This window comes from Elephas maximus, chromosome 24 (genome assembly GCF_024166365.1).
Source record: "Elephas maximus indicus isolate mEleMax1 chromosome 24, mEleMax1 primary haplotype, whole genome shotgun sequence".
NCBI lineage: Eukaryota > Metazoa > Chordata > Mammalia > Proboscidea > Elephantidae > Elephas > Elephas maximus.
This window is the reverse complement of record NC_064842.1, coordinates 45735830-45754822: the sequence shown is the minus strand read 5'-3', so window position 1 is coordinate 45754822 and position 18993 is coordinate 45735830. Positions and strand designations below refer to the sequence as shown.

The window sequence follows — 18993 nt, the reverse complement described above, 5'->3', positions numbered from 1 at the left end:
CTCAGTCCTACAACTACTGAGCAACTCTTACACTGAATTCCTTGAATCCCATTCAAGGGACAGAATGTTGTCAATAACCCAACTTAGTAAGGAAACAGATCCTCCCCCAGATGCTCCAGAAAGGAATGCAGTCCTGTTGATACTTTGATATTAGTTCTCTAAGTCCCATGTTAGACTTCAGACTTACAGAAATGTAAAATAATAATTTTCTGTTGTTTTAAGCTGCTAAATTTATGATAATTTGTTATGGCAGCAATAGAAAATACAGGAATTAAAGTAGGCCGAACCCTTACCTGCCTCTTTTGTCTCAGATTTTTCCTTAGATGTCAGTGACCCCTTTGGGCCTACTGTTGGACTTCTCTTCTTCCCCTCCTATGCTCATGCTCACTGTCCAAGATAGACCCAGGACCCAAATCTAATTCCAAGGGGAAAGAAAAACTTAAAGCAATGATTATAATTTGTTAGTTAGGCTGTGGGCCAATCTTGCCCCCTGCCAAGTTGTGTTTGACCTGTGTAGTATAATAAAACATCTAAATTTCCCTATTTTCTCTCCTTCCTTTCAAGTAAGAAGGTCTTGCAACACTGGGTTGGCTGGCTGGAGTTGAGTATTGCTGTCACTGTGGTGTTCCCCAGTTCATTGTGGTCTCTTCCACTCCCTGTCATCTCTCATGGGATGCCCTACTCATGTATATTTTCTGCCTGCATTCTGTAGGTGAGTGACATTGTGACACTAGCTTAATGCTTGCTGTAAGAACATGCTAGATCTGGGAATCTCTACAAGAAGTACATAAGAAACCAAAGAAAACAATCAGTAAGACTCAATAAAAGAGCAAGTAGTTTCCCATTCTGCAGAATCCTAGTGTTATGAGGTCTTCTAAATAACATATTTGTGTGTGCTATGTACCCGTACTTGAGTATTCCCATGGGTGAACACGGGGTACATGCAGAAAGAGAGGGACAGAATTAAGAAATGGGAAGATAGGCAAGTTGAATTATCTTTCTTTTCCTTAAGCGGGACACACCTACTCCCAATATGTAGGCTCAGCTATGCTCTAGTCCTACACGTGGGTATTTAGGCATGTAGCCCTGAGTTGGTATTTTATTAGCTCCTCATTAATCACTCTTGTTGCTGACCTAACATCTTTGGTTTCATGCCCTTGAATTGTTCCTTTTTAACTAAGATTTTTCCTAGATACCTCAGTGCCAATAATTGAGCTTTTCTCTATTCCTTTCTTGGGATATTACCTCAATTCCTTGCCTGATTTTCAGGAATTGGAATTTTGTCTCACACGGTCTATTTCTTCTATTTTTGACATCCTGCTCTGAAGCCCTAGTACTGTTATTTTGCTCCCACTATCCTGGATAGTGCAAATGGTTCAGTGATCGACTGCCACCCGAAAGGTTGGTATCTTGAACCCACCCAGAAGTGCCTTGGAAGACAGGCCTGGAGATCTGCTTCCAAAAGGTCACAGCCTTGAAAACCTACGGAGCAGTGCTACTCTGCACACATGGGGTCATCATGAGATGGAATCAACTTGAGGGCAACTAAAAACAACAACAACCTTTCTTCTGGGTCTTCCTTACCCTGAACGCTCACCTGGTTGGACCTTCTAGTGGCCTGAGAGGCTCTCAACACCTTGCCTACATCCAGACCTGCTCCATAGTCGTGTCTGCCTGAACTCTTCCTGGACCTCCCACAATCACAGTCCCACCCAGATGGTCTCAAAGTCCTAGGTTTTCATTAGCCCTGTTCTGATATCACACCATTATCTATCCTTGGGAAAAGTCTAGGAAATAAAAGATCAGCTGAGCAGTAAACTGTGACTTCTGCAACCCAAGAAGACAATGAGCCAACCTCCCCAATCATCTAAAGTGGCGGGCTCGTCTAGGAAATTCTGTTATTTTACCCTTGATTTTATTCGAAGGACAGAAAATGGGCGTAGATACTCTAAAATGATGACTGACAACTGTTTAGGCCTTTAGGCAAAAAATTTTTTGCAAAGTCTCTTTATCTATTAATTGGCAAATGAGCAGAACACTGTGTTTGAAAAGTTACATAGTGGGGTTACCACAGAATGAGCACTGGACAAAGAATCAGAAGTAGCGTATTCTAGTCCAGACTCTGCCATTTACTACCTACTAATCTTGGGGGGAAACTCTGGTGGTGTAGTGGTCAAAAGCTATGGCAGCTAACCGAAAGGTTAGCAGTTCAAATCCACCTGGCGCTCCTTAGAAACCCTATGGGGCAGTTCTACTCTGTCCTGTAGGTTCACTATGAGTCAGAATCGACTTGATGGCAATGGTTTTTTTGTTTGTTTGTTTGTTTAATCTCGAGGGAGGATCCCTGGGTGTTGCAAACAGTAAATGTCCTTGGCTGCTAACTAAAATGTTGAAGGTTCAAGTTCACCCAGAAATACCTCAGAAGAAAGATTTGGTGATTTACTTCTGAAAAATCAGCCCCTGAGAACCCTATGGAGACCCTGGTAGTGGTAAAGAACTACAGCTGCTATAAAAGGTTGGCAGTTCGAATCCACCAGGCAGTCCTTGGAAATCCTATGGGGCAGTTTTACTCTGTCCTTTTATAGGGTCACTATGAGTCCGAATTGACTCGACAGTAACGGGCTTGGTTTGATTTTTTTTGAAAACCCTGTGACCAACATCACTGAAAAATTTGTGTAGAAATTGTAGAATGGGAGCCTAAACTTCTGTGTAAACCTTCACCAAAAACACAATCTAATGTGGCCCCACTATAGGAGACTAGGGCCACAGGATTTATTATAGGGATAAGAAGACCAGTAACAGGAGCCTCCAGAAAGCAGGAGGTATGGGATGGGGGTCCTGCTCAACCCAGCAGATGGTTTTAGAGTGATGGGAAAGCAATATTTGGGATGTTATGATTGTTTCTTAATAAAGATTGTATACCATGCCCGGAAATGGGCAGAGATGTCAGCAGAGGTATAGAGTAGCTTAGGTACCTGCTTTTCCAAGGTAATACAAGAATCAAGAGGATAAGGTTATTCATATGGGAGCTATGCGTGGACCAGGCTCTGCAAGAAGAGTCAGGGGATGCACATTCTAGCCCATCTCTGCCACTCATAAGCTGTGTAATCTTGAGTATATCACTTCATATTTGGTGGTCTTACTTCCTTCATGGTCAATAAAGGGACTGGACACGCTAGCCTTAAGGTCATCCTCTAATTGAGCAGTGGACTTTTAACATCAGTAGAGTTCCAGCTCTAAACTTACAGTTTTGGGCTCCTGGACTGGCTGCCACTTCCCGCTGCTGAGGGCGAAACCACTCGATACCTCTGAGCAGGCTGAACCTCAGAACAGCATGGTCTCCTGGGAAAAATAAGGGGCAGGGGACGTTCAAAACTTTTACAGCAACATATGACAAAGTAAATATTTCTAAATAAGCAAGAAAAGAGCTTGTTTCATAATCCTTATGTTACAGGACATTAGTGCTAAAACTTCATCTAAATGCAAACCTTTGTATCTCAGATGAAGATTCTGAGGTTAAGCGATGGGGAAGCAATGTGCTTAAGGTCACTCAGCTCACATGCAAAGAGTCTCCAGGTCTGGAATCCAAGTGACTTGACCCTTTAATTCAGGGCATACTGCTGCACTCTTCCTTCTTTTGACACAAGACAAGACTTGGAGATTTACTTCCTGGAAGCTCAAAGGTAGGAAATAAGCCAAAGACTGGGAACTCTTTGTCCCAGGGGGAAATTTGGACTTGAAGTTGATTTAAGATTTTTGGGGTGTTATGATGGGGTGAAAATGTTTTACATGTGGCAAGAACATGAATTTTGGGGACTAAAGGATAGAATGTCATAGATTGAATTGTGTCCCCACAAAATATGTGTCAACTTGGCTAGGCCCTCATTCCTAGTATTCTGTGGTTGTCCTCCATTTTGTGATCTAATGTAATTGTCCTATGTGTTGTAAATCCTAATCTTTGCCTGTGGTTAATGAGGCAAGGTTAGGTTATGTTAAAGAGGATTAGGGTGGGGTGTAACACCCTTACTCAGGTCATAGCCCTGATCCTATGGAAGGGGAGTCTTCCTGGGAAAACTGCATCACCTTTTATTTGATAGGCGATAAAAAGGGACAGAAGCTAGCAGAGAGAGAGGGACTTACTACTACCAAGAAAGAAGAGCTGGAGTAGAGCACTTCCTTTAGAAGGGATCTCTGTGTTGAGAACCTCCTAGACTCAGGGGAAGACTGATGCCAAGACACATGTAGATCTCCAAGGAATGCTGGGCCCACAGATGTTGAAAGGAGGCAAGAACCTTCCCCCAGAGCCAACAGAGAGCGAAGGCCTTCCGGAGCTGGGGCCCCAAATTTCAACTTCTAGCTCTGGTGGCGTAGTGGTTAAGTGCTACAGCTGCTAACCAAAGGGTCGGCAATTTGAATCCGCCAGGCACTCCTTGGAAACTCTATGGGGGCAGTTCTACTCTGTTCTGTAGGGTCGACTCAACGGCACTGGGTTTTTTTTAGCCTCCTTAACTGTGAGAGAACAAATTTCTGTTTGTTAAAGCCATCTATTTGTGGTATTTCTGTTATAGCAGCTCTAGATAACTAAGACAGAATTAGAACATTTTCTCACTTCTCTGAATGAATATTGTTTTCCTGGTCTACCAGTCACCTCTCTCTCCTTTTTCTCTTACTATTCCTTTCCTCTTCTTCCACTCCCACCATCACCCTAAATAGCTGTCCCACCCACAAGGATATTGAGCTTCATGTACTGAAAAGATTAAGGACAATGGTGGTTCATTGGTAGAATTCTCACCTTTCATGAAGGAGGCTCAGGTCCACTTCCCAGCCAATGTACCTCATGAACAGCTACAACTTATCTGTCAGTAGGGGTTTACATGTTGCTATAAGCTAAACAGGTTTCAGTGGAGCATCCAGACTGAGAAGAACTAGAAAGAAACGCGTGGAAATCTACTTCCAAATATCAGCCAATGAAAATTCTATGGATATTCCGATCTGCAGCCAATCATGGGGATAGCACAGGACTAGGTAGCATTTCATTCCATTGTGCATGGGGTCGCAATGAGTCAGGGACAACTCGATAACAGCTATAACAACAGTGGAAGAGACTGCTGATTTCTCTCTGCTGAGGTGACATTTGTAAGGCAGAGACAAGGATACTAAATAAAGTTTATTGACCCTCAAGACTGGTGCAGCCAAGGAAGGAGGTAATTTGTCTTCTTCTGAACTGAGGACCCTCTCAGAGGGTCTACAGAGCTCCACAGCAAGCCAGAGTTGTTTTCCAACAATACAGGTAAGGCTGATGTTGATTTAGGTCTCAAGGGCCCACATCTACACTCCAAGAAGGGGACAGAATGGTTGTTCATGACAGGTGTTGTAGGGATGGGATAGATATCATGGAACTTGGACACAAGCATTGAGCAAGTTTGAGCTGAAGGAACGGAATGCTCAGCTCCATCTCAGGGTGGTTGGCTGCTGTTTTTCTTGTTTTTGTATTTGCATTGTGAGGTCATTGAGTATGCACACGTGTGCAGTTTCTCATCTTATGCCACAGTTTAGAGACACGAGAACCTTCTATAGCATGCAGGTGCCCTAGGCATCCAAACTGCGCTCAAGAAGTTTCCCAGCAACCTATATGGAAGAGAAATATGGCCGGGTCCTGGAAATTCTCTGGAGGCTTCTGGGGTCATTCCTGCCTCTCTGTATATATCAGTATATGTGAACAACCAGTCAATGCCTCTCTCTGTCTTTCACACACACACATACGCACACACACACACAATTCTAGGAACTGTTTTTACTACTCCTGTCCTATTTCCATTTTGTTCTGATGTTCATGCTGCTTCCAGATGCACAGACCTGTTCTCTTTGGTTCCCAGACCTTCCACTACAGAGATACCTAGTCTTGTCCCTGCAGGGCACTGCCCTGTGCACCCTCCTCCCTGTCATGAAAACTCCCTTTTGTTCAAGTACTGATCTCAGTGCAAGTACCCAGTATGGGGAAATGAACTGGGTTTAACTCATCTGTGCTTAAGTGTGCATTCTAACACTGGGCTTAATGCTTAACCCTCCCAAAGGGGTCCTTCGCCAAAAGGATTTCTTTCCTCTCTCTCTTTTACTTTTTTTCCTGATTATAAAATTTATACTTACTGTATAAAACATAGAGAATATGGAAAAGTAGAAAATACGTATATAAATCCTTCATAATCACACCTTCAGAGATAACCCTATTAATACTTTCATTTTTATTCCCAAGTTTTTTTCCTATGCTTTCAAAAAAATTATACATACATGATTCGAGTGGATTTCAGCTCATGGCAACCTCATGTGACAGGGTGGAATGGCCCCATAGAATTTCCTAGGCTGTAATTTTTTTTCTTTTTAATCTTTACAGGAGCCGATTGCCAAGTCTTTTTTCTGACAGAGCCACTGTGTAGGTTCGAACCAGTGACCTTTTGGTTAGCAGCCAAGTGCTTAACGGTTGTGCTACCAGGGCTCGTTGTATATATATTTGCCACATTCAAACCATACTGAATGTTCAATTTTTTCTTTTCTCCCTTAACACTATAAAATAAACAATGTTCAAATAGAGGAGTTCATGGAACTAATCAGAGCAGGGGGCTTCATAAGCATTAATGAAGCAGGTCACCATCTCTGTTTATCCACCATGTAGGCTGTGACAGGCATGCTCAGAAGCACCCTGGGAGTTAATGCTGGGGAGTAGTATATGGGTGGGGTGCCCTCTTGCTAGCACTGCTAGCCACAGATAACTGAGTGTTCTGCATACTCCTCTAGCAAACGCCCTCTGTGATGACTTATAGCTGACCGTCTGGGCCTTCAACTTCTCTTCCCAAGTCTCATTCTATAGAGAATGGGACCGTGAGGCATGGTGGAGCTTACCTCCACTCCAAGGAGGGTACCTGAACACAGGTTTAGGAGGAGTTCTTTTATCCTTCAGCTTCTTCCCTCTGAACTGTAAGTAAGATCTGGTTGCCTTCCAAGAACAAAACCTGTGAGAAGAATGGCCGTGGTTACAGGGAGAATACCACAGCCTGAGGGGACCGCGGTCAGGCCTCACAGAGAGTGTAGGGTGTAGAACTGAAGAGCAGACGGTCCTGGCCTCGGAGTGGTGCCTGTCAGAGGCCCTTCCTCTGATGCCTCCTCTGTCTAGATCTGGCCCCAGTGAGGCCCTGGCATGGGCAATATATTAGGCCCTCCTTCTCCACTAGTGAACGAACCTGTAAAGAGTCTGCTGTACCTGTGCCTGAGTGGAGTTGGTCCCTAGGGTGCTTTCGTGAGCATCAGGCTGTGGTATCCTTATCTAACCCTACTTGGCATGGCCAGAGCATCTGACTGGACTCTGTTTAGATCTCAATCCCTGGTCTCCATCCTTTCCTTCATTGAGAGCCTTGATCCCCTTACCTCATTCCCAACAGCCCCTTTCCCTGGAATGGACTGTAGTTCCTCACATGGACTCAGATTTTCATACTCACTGAACCTGAGAGCTGTTGATCCCTAAAGTCCTCACAAACACTCTCCATCTCTTCCTCCTTGATCTTCCTAATCCTTAGTTATCCCTACCCTCAGTCTGCCCTTGGATTGGACCCCTTGAAGATCAGTCCTGGCTAAGACTGAATTTATTTTCTATGCTATCTTGACGCCAATCGTCTCAACTGCTGCCCTCTACCCCCTCCCTGGGGTGCAAGCTAGTCTATCACGGTTGGTTTCTCTCATTCTGCTCATGAACTGGGTCTCCCTGTCATCATAGACCTCCCATTATGCCACAGCTGCGTTATTTATGACAGTCAAGAGGATAAGAGACCTGGTTTCTAATCCTGGTTTTTAACACTTACCAAGTATGTGATTCTAGGCAAGCCCCTTAACCACTCTGAATCTCAGTTTCCTCATCTGTAAAACAGGGATAATAATTCTTTGCCCACCCACTTCACAGGGTCATTGGGAAGTTCATTTGAGATAATATAAGTGAACGCAATTTGCACAATATAAAGCTCTTTATAAGTGAAATATAGAAGCAACTAAAGGACCAACTGCATGAGGATGAGGGATTCAAAAGCTCCCTGAAGCATCCCCAAACTTCCTAAATACTTATGATGGAGGGATGAGCATGCACTCAAGCCAGGAGTAACATATATTTCTCAGAGGTTCTTGATCCCCCCAAAAGTTTCAGGAAGCATTTCTATTTAGCTCTAGTTAGGAGAACTGAGTTAAGTCAATCAGTGCTAGGTAACAACTGGTATTGAAAAGGCTAAAGTCCTTATCTTGAATGTAGGTTTCTTTCAATCCCACATTAAATAATTTGTTATCTTAAGGTTTTAAAAATAAAGGTTGGTGCTGGGTAACAGCCTTTATACTTCTATTTTAGTAAAGTAATATTTTTTTTTATTTTTTAGGGGAGGGGAACCCTAAGCCTAAATGCATAATAATCTCAACATCCCAAATAGCCATGTCTGGGAAAATTTCAGCCAGTTGTCCTCTGGTCACTACCACACAAGGCACTGTCATTCACCAGATAAAAAATATGAATTGGAACCATGGTGGAACCTAGGAGTAAATAACCAGCTTGGACAACCTCGGCCCAGTTTTCAGCCCAAACCTTGACAGCATAAGTTAGGAACCAGTTGGCCAAGGGTTGCATTTGACCTTGGACATATTGTTTCATTTTTGTTTTTGTGTTTTTAGCCTTCACATGTTCCTCACCATGTTTTAATTTGCCACTTTAGCCTTGGTAAATATGACATAAAATCCTGAATTTCTAGTTCCTGTGGAAAATTGGACTATCTAGCAACTGTGCCCCTCAGTAGTAATTACACAGACTTGGGCATTACCAAGAAAAACACTTCTGGTTTACTTCCTCTATGATGGTCTTTAAGCACAAGCACAGTTATGTTAACCTTAGTAGAACTTCTTCCCGAGTAGCTATAGTCCACCCTTACCCATGAGGCAAGGAATCTAAGCCTAAGAGAAACTCACACTTGTGTTTCAACGTAGTGGCATATCTAAGGTATTGCACTGGCCCTGCGCAATGTGTGGTGCTACTGAGCAGTTTCTATTAATCCAGTATGGCCCAACGCCCTTCCTCAAGCACAATAATGTATTAATTAAAAGATTAACAGGCGTGACTTGTATCTTTGAGCTGATATTACAGTAAAGTTATCTAAAAGAGGGGTGTCAGATGTTTGGACAGGAGCACAATTTCAGGGCTTGCTGTAGGTACGATTTTCTGTAGATACGCCACTGGCTACGAGGGGTTAATAGAAACTGCTCAATGGTGCCATGTGCCCAGAGCCAGTGCAACACCTGCCCTACCTGTCAAACCCTAATTATGCCTCTGCTAAGCATAAGAAGAAGAGAGGTGAGAACCCAAGCATTCTGATTCTCATTCTTATTCTGCCTTCCATCTTCTGATTCAGTGTAGTGTGTGAATGTGAAGGACAGACAGCAATGTAGCAAGAAGGATAAGATGCAGTATTTGAAGCTGCATGACATCCTTCATGAAACTGTAGACTATAAAGCAGAAGCCTAGAAGAAGACAGAAAACCCTCCAAAAAGTTAAACATGTTTTCCTGACCTTGTGATCTTTGCGTAAAGGAAGATAGTTACCTTTTCCAAAAGTGCATAATGATGGGGAAGAGAGACATGATAGCCCCGTGGAAGATGCTCCGATCTAGGTGCCCCTCCAAAATGGCAGCAAGGATGGCTTCCTTCTGGGAGTCAGAGATATTCACCTACCCACAGAGCAAAAGCCCATCACTAGAAGAGGCTCTGGGGGAGCCAGCAAACCTCTCTTGGCCCCGAGGACCCTCAGGACCACCCCCTCTCCAGAGGGCAGGAGAAAATTTTCATGGGACTTGTAGGCAAAATACATGTGGTTGGCCCAGGATTTAGGAGGTGTCTGATAATTAGCTTTCAGGCTCCTTGTTGGGGAAATGCTTCTTGGCAAAAGGCCAGAGCAGAGTGGGAGTCCCCCTTACCCTGAGTTTCGGAGGGACCTCAGATTGCAGATAGAGCTTTAGGATGACGTTAATTTTGGATCTCATTAGGATCACGTCATTCTCGTTGCATGCCCGGTTGGCCTGCAGCACTTGAGATGAACTCACCAGATCGTTAAATCTAAAAAGAGGCAATAAGTGGGAAAACAACAAGAAAAAGACAAAAGCAGTGACTAGATAGGGCACCAGACCCAGACCTATCTTCTAGCCTAGAAAAAGGCAGGACCAGTCCTGGGCCAGGTTGTGACTTCATTCAGTTGATCAGAATTTATCCATTGGCAAATAATTGAGTGTCTACCACATGTCAGATAGTATGCTGCGTGCCTTCAAGTGTATTTCTTCAACACATACCCATTACTTATCCCATCCTCCCTTCTTTACCCTTCCTGGCCACTGTAGCCATTTCTCTGCCTACTTTAAGTGCTAAGAGGCATCTTGCTCTTTCTTTCCTCTCCTATGCTGACCTCCCTACAATCACCATCACCCTTCAGAACAACATATTCTTTTAAACCTCATTGCTGTCAAGTTGAATTCCAACCTCCAGTGACCCTATAGGACAGAGGAGAACTGCCCCATAGGGTCTTTGAGGCTGTAAATCTTTACAGAAGCAGGCTGCCACATCTTTCTCCCTTGGAGCGGCTGGTGGGTTTGAACCACCAACTTTTGGTTAGCAGTTGAGTGCTTAACCACTGTGCCACCAGGACTACTATTCTTTTACTAACCACCAAATAACTCAGTTATACCTTATATAAAATGAATTTAAGTACACATTTTTTTTCTCTCAATTAAAAATTTATAATATAAAATCTGCCATTTTAACCTTTTTTAAGCATACAACTCAGTGGCATTAATTACGTTCACTATGGTGTGCAGCCATCACCACCATCTATTTCTAAAACTTTGTCATCACCAAAACCCCATTGCCGTTGAGTCAATTCTCACTTATAGCGGCCCTATAGGACAGAGTAGAACTGCCCCATAGAGTTTCTAAGGAGTGCCTGGTGGATTCTAACTGCCAACCTTTTGGTTAGCAGCCGTAGCACGCAACCACTATGCCACCAGGGTTTCAGAAACACTATACCTGTTAAACAATAACTCCCCATTCTCCCCACCTTCTAGCCCCGGGTAGTCTCTAATCTTTCTGTTTCTATGCATTTGCCTATTCTAGATATTTCATGTAAGTGGAATCATGCAATATTTGTCCCTTTGTGTCTGGCTTATTTCACTTAGCATACTTTTTCAAGGTTCATCCATGTTATAGCATATATCAGAACTTTGTTTCTTTTTATGGCTGAATAATATTCCATTGTATGGATATACCACATTTTATTTATCTGTTCGTCTGTAGATGGATGCTTGGGTTGTTTCCACTTTTTGGCTATTGTGAATAATGTTGCAATGAACACTGTATACAAGCATCTGTTTGAGTCCTTGTTTTCAAGTCTTTTAGGTATAGACCTAGAAGTAGAATTACCAGGTCATGCTAACTCTGAGGAACTACCAAATCGTTTTCCATAGCATCTGCACCATTTTACATCCCTACTAGAAATACATTAATGTTCCAATTTCTCTACATCCTCACCAATGCTTTCTAGTTTCTGTGTTTTCTGGTGTAATAACCATCATAAAACCCATTGCCGTTGAGTTGATTCCAACTCATAGTGACCCTATAGGACGGAGTATAACTGTCCCATAGGGTTTCCAAGAAGTAGCTGGAGAACTCGAACAGCCAACCTTTTGGTTATTAGTGGAGCTCTTAATCACTGTGAAACTGTTTCTCATTATGGTTTTGATTTGCAGTTCACTAATAACTAATAATAGTGTTGAAAATCTTTTCATGTGCTTGTTGACCATTTGTATATCATCATTAGAAATGTCTGTTCAACCATGGTCTCAGGGAACATCTAGCTCAACTGGCATAACATAGTTTATAAAGAAAATATTCTACATTCTACTTTGGTGGGTAGTATGTCTGGGGCCTTAAAAGCTTGGGAGTGGCCATCTAAGATACTGCACTGGTCCCAACCCATCTGGAACAAGGTAGAAAGAAGAAAATCAAAAGCACAAGGGAAAGATCAGTCCAAAGGACTAATGGACCACAATTACCAGAACCTCTACCAGACTGAGTCCAGCACAACTAGATGGTGCCCAACTACCAAGACCAATTGTTCTCACAGGGATCATAATAGAGGGTCCTGGACAGGGCTAGAGAAAAATATAGAAATTCTAACTCTCTCACACACACATACAAACACACACACACACACACACACACACACAGACCAGGCTTACTGGTCTAACAGAGAGACTGGAGAAACCCTGAGAGAATGGCCCCCAGACACCCTTATAGCTCAGTAATGTCACTCCTGAGGTTCACCCTTAAGCCAAAGATTAGGCAGGCCCGTAAAACAAAATGAAACTAAATGGACAGACCAGCCCAGGGACAAGAAAGAGAAGGTAGGAGGGGACAGTAAAGCTGGTAATGGGGAACCCAAGGTTGGGAAGGGCAGAGTGTTGACATATAGTGGGGTTGGCAACCAATGTCACAAAACAATATGTGTATTAATTGTTTAATGAGAAACTTGTTTGCTCTGTAAAACTTCACCTAAAGTACAATAAAAAAAAAATTTTTTTTTAATGTCTTCAATTTCTTTGCCCATTTTTTAATTGTTTTTCTTTTTGAGTTATAGGAGTTCTTAACATATACTGATATTAAACTCTTATCAGATATATGGTAAATATTTTCTCCTGTAGATCATCTTTTTACTTTTCTGATAATAACCTTTGATGTGCGAAAGTTTTTAATTTTGATGAAGTGAAATTTAACTATTTTTTAAAATTTTATTGCTTATGCTTTTGGTGTCATATTTAAGAATCCTCTGCCAAATATAAGGTCTTGAAGACTTACCCTTACACTTCCCTTTAAGAGTTTTATGATTTTAGCTGTTACATTTAGGTCATTGATCAATTTTGAACTAATTTTTATATACAGTGAGAGGTAAGTGTTCAACTTCATTTTACTTGTGAAAATCCAGTTGTCCCAGTACCAATCGTTTAAGAGATTATTTTTCTCCCATTAACTGGAGTTAGCACCCTTGTCAAAAATCAATGGGCCATAGATGTGTGGGTTTATATCTGCACTTTCAATTCTATTCCATTGGTCTATATGTCTATCTTTATGCACACTGTTTTAATTATTGTAGCTTTGTAGTAAATTTTGAAATTATGAAGTGTGAGTACTCCTACTTTGTTCTTTTTCAAGATTGTTTTGACTATACAAGGCCCCTTGAAATTCCTATGAATTTGAAGACTGGCTTATCCATTCCTGTAAAAAAGGATGTTGGAATTTTGATAGGGGTTGCATTGAATCCTTAGATCACCATGGGTAGTATGGACAGTTTAACAATATTAAATCTTCCAATCCAGGTACATGGAATGTCTTTGCATTTATTTAGGTACACTTTATTTTCTTTCAGCAATGTTTTATAGTTTTCAGTGTACAAGTCTTTCACCTCCTTGGTTAAATTTATTCCTCAGTGTTTTATTCTTTTAGATGCTATTATAAATCACATTGTTTTATCAATTTCCTTTTTAGATAGTTCATTAGTAGTGTATGGAAACACAACAGATTTTTGTGTACTGATCTTTTACCCTGCAACTTTGCCAGATTGTTTTATTAGCTCTTATAGCTTTCTTTTGAATTCTTTGGGACTATCTATGTATAGAATCATGTCATCCACAAATAAAGATAGTTTTACTTCTTTTACAATTTGAACGCCTTTTAATTCTTTTTCTTGCCTCATTGCTCTGGCTTGAACTTTCAGCACAATGCTGAATAGCAGTGGTGAAATTGGTCTCCTTGTCTTATTTCTGCTCTTCAGATTGAGTGTGATGTTAGCTGTGGGTTTTTCATAAATGCCCTTTATTATGAAGACAATTCCTTTCTATTGCAGTTTTCTGAGTGTTTTTTTTTTATCATGAGACAGCGTTGGATTTTTTTCCTAATTTTTAAAATTCTGGTAAGCATATAGGTAACAAAACATTAGTCATTTCAACAATCTTCACACATACAGTTCAGTGACTTTAAATATGTCCATCATGTTGCTCAACCATCACCATTAACCGTTCCTGAAAGGGTGTTAGATTTAGTCAAATGCCCTTTTCTGATCCAATTTAAGTGATCATGGGGTTCCCCCCACCACTTTTTCTATTAATGCGGTTGTATTACACTGGTTGATTTTCTTACATTGAACTACCATTGCATTCCTAGGATAAATCCCACTTGGTCATGGTTTAAACTCCTTTAAATATGCTGTTGAGTCCAGTTTGCTAGCACAAGTAACCTTCAGGTTACAATGAGATCTGTTCCTAAGTCTGTCTTAAAGTTGAATTTGTAGGTCAGTCAGAAGAGATACATATGGTTCTTATTTAGCATCAATTAGTCAAATGTTTGTCTTAGCATATAGCATATATTTTAGCTTTGCATGCATATAAAACACTGAAGAAATACTTCCAAACCACGCAATGTTTTCATGAATGCCACAAAGTAGTGCATGCGTTCATTATTACAAACCATTGTATTTAACTCAGATTTTTAATACAATAGGCTTTATGGCAGTCTGTTCTTGTGAGTTGTCCAGAAACCAGATGTTCTCAATCTAGGGACTGCCTGTATTTTGTTGAGATTTATGCATCTATGTTAAGAAAGGGTATTGGTCTGTAGTTTCTTTCTTTCTTTTTTTTTTTTACTTGTGATGTCTTTACCCGACTTTAGTATCAGGGCAATGCTGGCCTTATAGAATAGGTTAGGAAATATTCCATCCTCTTCTATTTTTTGAAAGAGATTGGAAAGATTGGTGTTAATGCTTCTTTAAATGCTTGGTAGAAATCAGAAGTAAAGCCATCTTGTCCTAGACTTTTCTTTGTTGGGAGGTTTTTGATTAATGACTCAGTCTTTTTACTTGTTATAGGTCTATTGAGATTTTATTTCTTCTTGAGTCAGTTTAGGTAAACCATGAGTTTCTAGAAATTTTTCCATTTCATGTAGGTTATCTAATCTGTTGGCATATAATTGTTCATAATATTCTCTTATAATTCTTTTCATTTCTGCAAGATCAGTAGTAAAGTCCTCACTTTTATTTCTGATTTTAGGTATTTTTTTCTTTGTCAGGCTAGCTAAAGTCTTTTATATTGTATTCATCTTTTCAAAGAACCAATTTTGGTTTCGTTGATTTTCTCTGTTTTTTTACTCTCTTCTCATTTACCTCCACTTTAATCTTTATTATTTCCTTCTTCTTTTAGCTTTGGGCTTAGTCTGCTTTTCTTTTTCTAGCTCCTTAAGGTGTACCTTAGGCTATTGATTTGAAATCTTTTCTTAATTTTTAATGTAGGTGTTTATAGCTATAAATTTATCTCTGAGCCTACCTTTGCTAGATCCCATAGGTTTTGGTATGTTGTGTTTTAGTTTTCACTCATCCGTAAGTATTTTAAAATCTCCCTTGAGTCATTAGCTGTTTAAGAATGTGTTCTTTAATTTCCATATATTTGTAAATTTTCCAGTTTTCTTTCTGCTATTGATTTCTAGTTTCATTCCATTGTGGTCAGAGAAGATACTTTGCATTATTTCAATCTTTAAATTTGTTGAGACTTGATTTGTAGGCTAACATATAGTCTATGTTGGGAAATGATTTATGTGCACTTAAGAAGAATGTCTATTCTGATTCTTTTGGATGGAGTGTTCTATATATCTTTCACGTCTAGTTGGTTTACAATGTTGTTCAAGTCTTCTATTTACTTATTGATCTTCTGTCTAAATGTTTTATTACTGTAGGACTATTTCTCCCTGTCAATGTTTGCTTCATATATTTTGGGGCTTTCTTGTTAGATACATATATGTTTATAATTGTTATATATTGTTATTGATTTATTGTCCCTTTTGATCAATATGTAATGTCCTTGTTTGTCTCTTGTAATAGTTTTTAGCTTAACATCTACTTTGTTTAATATTTGTATGGGCATGCCAGCTCTCTTTAGGTTGCTATTTGCATGAAATTTTTTTCCGCCATCCTTTCACATTCAATTTAGTTGTGACCTTGGATCTATAGATAGGATATTGTTGAATCATGTTTTGTTACCTATTCTGTGAATTTCTGCCTTTTGATTGAAGAGCTTAATTTATTTACATTTAATATATTTACTGATAAGGAGAGACTTGCTTTTGCTCTTTTGCTACTTGCTTTTCATATTTAGTATACCTCTCCCCTCGTTTCTTCCATTACTGCCTAATTTTGTGTTTACTTGATTTTTTTTTTTAGTGAAACTTTTGATTCTCTTCTCATTTTCTCTTGAGAGCATTTTTTTTAGATATTTTCTTTGTGGTTACCATGGAGATTACATTTAACATCCTAAATGTATAATAATATAGTTTGAATTGATACTCATTTAACTTCAATAACATAAAAATTCTGCTCCTATTGGGTTCAGTTTTTCCTCTCTTTTATGTTGTTGTTTTTATACACTGTGTGCCCAGTAACATAAATTTATAGTTTTTTATGCATTTGTCTTTTAAATCATGTTGGACATAAAAAAGAGAAGTTACAAACCAAAAATACAATAATTCTGACCCTTATGTATGCCATGCGGTTAACTTTACTGGAAATCTTTATTTCTTTATATGGCTTCAAGTTACTTTCTAACATCCTTTCATTTCAGCCTGAAGGAGTTCCTTTTGCATTTCTTGTATGGTAGGTCTAGTAGTAACAAACTTCCTCAGCTTTTGTTTCTCCGGAAATGTTTTAATTTCTCCCTCATTATGAAGACCATTTTTCTGATACAGAATTCTTGGTTCACAGGTTTTTTTTTTTTTCCTTTCAGCACTTTAAATATATCATTCCATTACCTTCTGGCCTCAATGGTTTCTAATGAAAAACTGGCTGTTATTAAGGATCCATTGTGTGTGATGTGCTACTTCACTCTTGCTGCTTTCTTCATTTCATCTTTTGATGGTTTGATTATAATGTGCTTCAGAGTGGATCTCTTTGAGTTTATACTACTTGGATTTCCCTGAACTTCTTGGATGCGTAGATTCATGTATCTCATCAAATTTGCAGTGTTTTGGGCCATTATTTCTCCAAATATCCTTTCTGCTCTTTCTGTCGTCTCATCCTGGGACTGCAATAACACATGTATTAGTCTGCTTGATGGTGCTCCATAGCTCTGCTTTCTATTCTTCATTCTTCTTCTTTTTTTTTTTTTGTTCCTGAGTCTGGATAATTTCAATTGTCTTATCTTCCAGTTTGCCATTTTTTTCTTCTGTCAGCTCAAATCTGCTGTTGAATGCCTTTAGCAAATTTTTAATTTGTTAAGCCTCTCTGTTTGGTCCCCTTTTATAATTTCTAGCTCTTGATATTCTCATTTTGTTCCTTTAGTTCTTTGTCCATGTGTTTCTTTAGTTCTTTGAGCATACTTAAGACAGTTGTTTTAAAGTTTTTATCATCCAATGTCTGGGCTTCCTCAGGGCTGGTTTATGTCACTTTATTTTGTTTCTTTCAATAGGTTATCATTTCCTGTTTCTTTTTGTAGTTCATTGTTGAAAACTGGGCATTTGAGTATTATAATATGGTAACTTTAGAAATCGGATTCTTCCCCTTCCCCAGGGTTAGATTTTTTTTTTTTTAATTTTGATGGCTAGGGTAGTCCATAGGTTTAGTGACTTTTCCAAGTTATTTTTGCAAAGACTGTATTCCTTCTCATGTATGGTCACTGAAGTCTCTGGTCCTTTAGCTTGTGTTTAGCTAGTATTTTGACAGAGATTTCCTTGAATGTCAGAGGCTGAAAACAGAACAGAAAAACAGACAAACAAAAGAACAACAAAAATAAAACCATTTCTTTCAGCCTTTGCAGGTTGTCTTTGTGTTGGGACACTCCTTCAACACTTAGCCAGGCTTATACTGAACCCAGAAATTAACCTAAGATGGAAGCTTAGGGTTTTTTTTTTTTTTTTTGAGTATAGCTTTTGACCTGGGTATCCTAGTGGCTTTCTAAATTCTACCCCAAAACATGGGGCTTTTGAATGCCCTAAGTTCCCAAACTCTTTCTCATCTTTGCTTCTCAGCCCTTAGGCAGTCTATCATATGTCTTTATTGAGCTTTGTTGCCCAAGGTGGCTACAAGGTTGATTATTTGCCCTACAGTGTTTTCAAGCAATGCCTGCTGATCTTCTGTCTTGAGTGAGTTCCAAGATAGGAAAAACAAGGAAAAGCACTTTGCATCAATCCTCAGGTAGTCTTTCAGGTATCCAAAAAAAATTATAAAAGAGAAACTTAATAATTTGTGAGTTAGGTCTTCTCTGCTCACTCAGGAAGCAGTTTCCAGGGTCTTCTAAGCTGGCTGCTAAGCTGACCAGGGCATGACACAGACAAATAAAAAAGGCATAAAGTTTCCTTAGCATTTTGAAGTTGCTTTTTTCTTCATTCAGCATCTGCTTTGTTGCAGTAACCTTATAACTATTTTCTGGAATCTTACAAAGTTTGTTCTGACAGTTTCTGCTTGTTTTTAGATGTTTCTGTGGATGGATGAAAGCATGGAGCTGCCTACTTTGCCATTTTGCTCACAAGGACTCTCTCAAGCAATTTTAAATCCTAAGCATTTTATAAATCTCCCTAATAGTAGAATGGAACCCTGGCGGCATAGTGGTTAAGAGCTATGGCTGCTACCCAAAAGGTCGGTAGTTCAAGTCCACCAACTGCTCCTTGGAAACTCTGTGGGGCAGCTCTACCATGTCCTATAGGGTCTCTATGAGTTGGAATTGACTCAACAGCAACAGGAAAAGTAGAATACCAAGGTTTTCTCTTATATGAATATTTTCAAGATCCATTTATTTATTCCATCTGTGGATATTAATTAAGGGCTTGCACTATTACAGGAGCAAGGATTCAGCAAAGAACACAACAAACAAGGTTCTGCTCTCTGGGAGCTTACAATCAATG

The 18993-nt window shown here is 39.9% G+C and overlaps 1 protein-coding gene across 1 annotated transcript in view; it reads right to left on the bottom strand.

Annotated features, from left to right (window-relative positions):
- Positions 1–3187: 3187 nt before the first annotated feature.
- The window catches only part of RGSL1 (regulator of G protein signaling like 1), an 83415-nt gene continuing 67609 nt past the window's right edge, over positions 3188–18993 (bottom strand). Inside the window, exons 17-20 of the mRNA XM_049867937.1 lie at positions 9990–10128; positions 9619–9743; positions 6898–7007; positions 3188–3342 (exon numbers count right to left, since the gene is read on the bottom strand). Coding sequence (XP_049723894.1) covers positions 3188–3342; positions 6898–7007; positions 9619–9743; positions 9990–10128 — 529 coding nt within the window. The remainder of the gene's footprint in view (positions 3343–6897; positions 7008–9618; positions 9744–9989; positions 10129–18993) is intronic.